Source organism: Trachemys scripta, chromosome 14, assembly GCF_013100865.1.
Source record: "Trachemys scripta elegans isolate TJP31775 chromosome 14, CAS_Tse_1.0, whole genome shotgun sequence".
Classification (NCBI taxonomy): Eukaryota; Metazoa; Chordata; order Testudines; family Emydidae; genus Trachemys; species Trachemys scripta.
The window spans coordinates 22,407,901-22,413,923 of record NC_048311.1 but is presented as its reverse complement, the minus strand read 5'-3'; the positions used below and the strand labels follow the sequence as shown (position 1 = coordinate 22,413,923).

The 6,023-nt window shown below is 48.9% G+C and overlaps 1 protein-coding gene across 16 annotated transcripts in view; it reads right to left on the bottom strand.

The window, feature by feature from the left end:
• The window catches only part of LOC117887252 (canalicular multispecific organic anion transporter 2-like), a 255,099-nt gene that overhangs the window by 232,476 nt on the left and 16,600 nt on the right, over positions 1-6,023 (bottom strand). For all 16 annotated transcript variants that reach the window (XM_034789635.1, XM_034789622.1, XM_034789620.1 and 13 more), the window contains one exon: positions 4,261-4,420. In XM_034789635.1, coding sequence (XP_034645526.1) covers positions 4,261-4,420 — 160 coding nt within the window. The remainder of the gene's footprint in view (positions 1-4,260; positions 4,421-6,023) is intronic.

The following is a 6,023-nucleotide window of genomic DNA, read 5'->3' as shown; positions in this document are numbered from 1 at the left end:
CCCCTACCCCCCGCTCCTTGTCCCCTGACTGCCCCCTCCTGGGACCCCTGCTCCTAACTGCCCTCCAGAACCCCACCCCCTACCTAAGACTCCCTGTTCCTTGTCCCCTAACTGCCCCCTCCTAAGACCCCCCCCAACTGCCCCCCAGGACCCTACCCCCTACCTGTACCCTGACTGCCCAAAACTTTCTCCACTCCCCTCCAAAAGCCCCCCCCCGTTTCTTGACTGCCCCCTCCAGAACCTCCCTGTCCCTTCTCCTGCCCCCCTTACCCTGCTGCTCAGAACAGGGTGTTGGGCTCTGTGCCAGCCGGACACATGGCTGAGCTCCCCTGCACAACACAAAACCCGGTCCCTGGCCCTGCACAGGGTTGCCGGAGCGGGCTGCAGGAGGAGGAGCTGCCGGCCGGCTCAGAATGCAGGGGGGGGGGGGGTAGGAGGAGGAAGCTGCTCCGGAGTCCAGCCCGGGACTTTCCTGCAGCCCTCCCAGCCGCTCGCTCTGCCGGGGGAGGGGGAAATCCCGGACATTGTGAGTGCTTTACAAATTCCCCCCGACGCTATTTTTAGCACACAAAAGGAGGACATGTCCGGGTAAATCCGGACAAATGGTAACCCTACCTCACACCTCTAGTACTGAGAGTATAGTTATATTTACTGTAGTTCTGTTGTGTCTCTTTTGATGTTTTGGACGCTGGTTCTTTAAGAGGAATAATACTAAGGCCCTGGTTCTCAGCCTGGGAGTTGTGACTCCTGGGGTTTAGTGAATAGGTTTCAGGGCATGATGACCACCTTGCCCCAGGCTAGATCAAGACTAGGGGAGAGCAGAGTTGGAGGGGTCCCAGTCTGGAAAAGGCAGAGAACCACTGTACTAGGGGATATTTAGAATATCAGTAAGGTTCTGAAAGTGTTAATACTCCAGACAAGTGGTCTGGCCAAGAATAACCGAGAAATTGGAAGCCAGCAAACAAAAGTTTGATCAGAACGGTCCCTTCTGGCCTTAAAAATCGATGAACATGAATAGCTCTTTGGGGAGGGACTGCATCTTCCTGTGTGTTTGCACAGCCTACAGCCTAATGCAGGCTAGGCACAGTTCAGTTATCTGGTTGGGATCTTTAGGTGCTACTGCTACCGCCAAAAAATAAATAATCAGATGCTGAATGGGGCTTAGGTCTCAGTGTCTTGGCACATGCAGAAAAGGTCACGCAGTAATTGTATGCTGAATCTGGGAAGTCTGAGCGATCTCTCTCTCTCAGGTTTTTCTAAGGCACATATCCGTCAGGGTGGTATTTAAGCACTGTACAACAATTAAAGGCAGTGCTCCACGTGCCTGAAATGGCACTTTTGTCACAACCTCCTTTGTTCCTGCAGAGCATATCTGGGTGGGAGTTTGGGGTGTTGTTTGGGAGTAGGGAATATTTGTGGAATGTTGATTTTTAAGGGAGCATGGTCCTGTCTTCTGGAGGTTTAGAACCGAGTAGGGTCCAAGTGACCCTCCAGGCTTTGGATTATTTGTATACTGGTACACCTCTACCTCGATATAACGCTGTCCTCGGGAGCCAAAAAATCTTACTGCGTTATAGGTGAAACCGCGTTATATTGAACTTGCTTTGATCCACCGGAGTGTGAAGCCCTGCCCGCCCGGAGCACTGCTTTACCATGTTATATCCGAATTCGTGTTATATCGGGTCGCGTTATATCGAGGTAGCGGTGTACTGTATATACTGTTACACCGAAAGGGGCTAATGTCTTGACCATTGGGGTCATTTGATTCATTAGCCCCCAGCACTTTGTTAAAGAAATAGTGTGGGCGGATTGGCTGAATCACTCTCCTTTGTCTGGCAGTGAAAGCGCTGAGGTTTCTTTGTACATGAAGCCGCTGCACAAAAGGAGAGCTGATGCCCTGGCTCACCTTTGAAAGCCATGTGGTCCGAGAGGAGCAGCTTTGAGACAGGGAGTTTCCCAGAGACAAGTCTCCTGGGGCAGGAGGAGAAAACTGTTTGTTAAGCAACTGAGATTTGAGGGGGGGGGAGCATGTCTACATTATGGCTGCTACATAGGCACAGCTAAGATGCTGTAGCTATACCACGGTACTGTCATAGTGCAGACACTTCCAATAGTGACGGAAGAGATTTCCCATCACTATAGGAACTCCAGCTCTCCAAGTAATGGCAGGTAGGTTGACGGAAGCATTCTTCCATTGCCCTAGCTGCGTCTACACTAGGGCTCGGTCGGTGTAGCTACGGTGCTTGGGGGTGTGGAATTTTCAAGTCTCTGAGTTCTGTAGCTATTAAATGTAGACTAGGCCACAGAGAGAGAGACAGAAGCGAAAGGTAGCTGCTTCTGGGGCAGGACAGAGGTGGGTCTCAGACCTGAAGAGAGCAAGCTGCCTGTGTGCAGTCTGTGACCACCTCTGTTCAAGGAAACGGGACTCATGTACATTTGGTAAACACACACATTACGCTACGAAACTGCTGGAATCCAAGTCACCGATTTCTGCTCCGAACGCAGAATTGACCTGCAAGGCCTAAACCTGGCTTCCGCTCAGCAAAGGGGCAATAATACACTAATTTGGGTGAAGTCCATTTCATTTGCATGTTACCGTAGAACATGCAGGGCCTGATCCCGTCACCCTCGCTCACGCTGAGTAACTGTGTCACTTGCAGAGGAAGGCAGTACCCAGCTTGAGTAACCTCCTGGTTGCTTTATGCTAGTTTCTGCTGATTTATGTATTTCTTGAGTTTTTCATCTTGTATACAAAAATTGCAAAGCCTGTTAAGCCAAGAGTAAACATGTGACTGGAGGGTGAGTGTGAAAAGCTATTGGATTAGAAGAGCAACACAACACACCATAGAATGGGAAAATGGGCAAAGGGAGAGATGGCATGAACCTCCCACCTGAGATCCCATCATCACGGATCTTCCCACAAAGGGGCAATGCCAGCTGGGATCTCTCAGCCACTAAGTACCAATAGACAGAAACATCAGGCCAATATCTCTCAGCTACGAATATTCCAGGTGCATGTGCTTATACCCACTAACATCCTTAGGGGCAGACAATCAGGGCTCGTCTATGCCAGTGCGTGTCAAACAAGGGTCCGGGACCCACTGGGGGGCTGCGAGCTGGTTTCAGGGGGTCTGCCAACCAGCGCTGGCATTAGGCTCGCTGGGGCCCAGAGCAGAAAGACAAAGCCCCACCGCATGGGGCTGAAGCCCAGGGCCCTAAGCCCCACCACCCAGGGCTGACGCTGAAGCCTTAGCAACTTAGCTTTGCGGGGCCCCCTGTGGTGGGGGCCACGGGCAATTGCCCTTATTACTACTTCCCAACACTGGCCCTGGCTTTATATGCATATATACAGTTGTTGGGGAACAGGTGGGCCGTGGAGGTTTTAAATAGCATGTTGGGGGGGGGGGCTCAGAAAGAAAAAGGTTGAGAACCCCCGTTCTACATTATGAGCACTACAGTGGCACAGATACGCTGCAGTAGCACCATAGTCTAGATGCTTCTTACAACAGAGGCAATCCACCACCCCGAGCGGATTCCATTGACCTAGCCACGTCTACACCAGGGGTTAGGTCAGCATAGCTATGACTCTCAGGGGTGTGAATACATAGCGGTAACTATGTTAACCCAATTTATAAGTACAACCCAGACCTCAGTCTATATCCCTCAGCCACTTACCTTTTGACATGCTAATAGGCCTACAGTTAGCCGGGATTCCCCAGTGACTAATTTCCCAGTTAAGGTCCCTTCCCCAGTCTATCCATCTCACCTGTCTCTCAGGCACTAGTCTCCTGATACCAGCTGAGACTGGCTGTCTGTTTCCTCAGCCAGGTGGAATTCCTCAATCACTGATCTCCAGGCAGAAGTGTCTCACATTTACATTGTGTTTCTGTAAGCTGGGAAATTACCATTCCTTGCACTACATCAGGATCAGAGGGTGAAATTCCCTCTAGACACATAGGTCACATTAACAGAGATGTACTGCAGATACCTATTTTAATGCCAGAGGTTTATTAGATTGATGTATTGTTAAGCTCATTCTTCACTGAGCTGAGAAAGCACCTGTCTCTGGAGCATTCCTTTCATGAAACCCATGAAGAAATTCAGTATCACAGCAGTGGTGGTTCCTTACAGCCAAGTCCAGGTCCCACTGCTGTCAATGGCACATTCCTATTGGCTTCGATGGAAGCAAGAATTGACTCTTAGACAGGTTTCAATCGGCCTCATTCCCAGGTCAGATAGGGAGCCTTTATTCATACTTACAGACTGAAGTTCTCAGGTAGGAAGCAGCGGTTCCTGAGCAACCCTGCCCACAGCTGGACTCCCACGATGCCAAAGATAAAGAAGACAAAGAAACAGAGGAGGAGGACGTTCCCCAGCATGGGCAGTGTGTCCAAGAGCAGCGTGACCAGGATGCGCATACCTGAGGCAAAAGGGGGAGTGGCCTTTAAATGTCCTCATTCCTCACATTCAGGCTAAGCTCTCCCCACCCTGTCCTTTCCCAAGTGGCCTTCCACCCACTCACTGCTCAACTCCCTTCAGTAATCTCCCACTGTCTTCCCACCCAATGTCCTTTTCACCCGCGGGTGTCTTCCAGGCACTACAGCTCCCCCACTCACCTCTGAATTCCTGACAAGGATCTTGGGACCTTCTCCCTTCAACCCTACATGCCGCCATTAGCCCCACCTCTTCACAATCACTGGGGCATCTAACCCACCATCTTTCCACCCTCACTTCTTCCCCTTTGAACTCCTCCCCTTCCTCTCAAAATTCTCCTTCCCTAACTTTTCAGCTTAACTCTCTTCCTTCTTAACCTAGACTGAACTCTGCCATTCGCCCATAAGCTCCTCCTACTCACATTACCTCTAGAGTAATTCTAGAGCCTTCAGTATAAATTAAAATCCCCTTCCCTTCCTAATTCCTCTCATCTCTTCTAAATCCCGTCTCCTCCTTAAAATACAGGACTTCCGATGGCAGTTAATTCATACAAGTTTGGGAACATTCAGTTCTGTACCAAAGACAAATTGATGGTGACTTCAACTTGACATTTACACAAAAAAATTGATTTCATCCGACATCTCTGTAATATTCTGCTCATCTCTCTTTCCCTCTCTCTCTCCATCTCTTGCATTCGGTCTCTTGCTTATATTGATCTTTATTTAAGGAAACCTTCACTGTGGCCTCTTTTACTTTTCGTACCTCAACAAGCCTTTTTCATTGTTACCGGATGCTGTCACCTCCAGTCCACGCTGTCCCTCCTCTGACTGGATAAGCCTCCCTACATAACTCCTAAATAACAAACAACCTGTTCTAATTCCTGCATTTATCATCTATCAGAGCTCGCTTTCTTCCATTCCCACCTTATGTTTTTATTCTGTTCTAGCTCCACTACATAAGAGATAGGATAAATCCCCCAGAATTTGCAAATCCATTAAGTGAATTACATCCACAGTTAGACAGCGGCAGATAAATTCCACCATCCATCAATTCTGCAGGGGGGGGGAAATTACAAACAGGGTTCTGAAGCTACTGTAATGATAAAAACAACAGCAAATAGCCAACCCGATTAAGTTTAATAGACAGGATCGGAAAAATAATTACAGCCTAGGAATTTCCAGCATCGCTGGACAGAGTGGGGGCCACGTAGCGCCCGTTGAGGAGACAGGCTAGTTCAACCAGGTGGGCTGCTCTTCTGATTTAGATTTAATTTGGCTGATAACCATGGTGAATTAGAGACTTTCTATGTGTTTGGAATCCAGTGTATCTTTTCCAGTGATGTTGCATCTGCATTTAGCACACATGATTCTCAGAATTTATGAGTGGGACCAAGCTTATTATCTATCTACCTGCTGGTTTTATCTTGCTGCCCATCCCTGTATCATCTGAATACTTAAAATCAATAGCAAAATCCCTGTGGGCCAAATGGCGTCTCCAGCAATGACACTTCCGTCTTCTTAGGGCCAAAACTCTACTTGGGGTAGGTTTGTTTTTTGCTGGCGTTTGGCCCTAGAAGGGTCTGTTTCTAT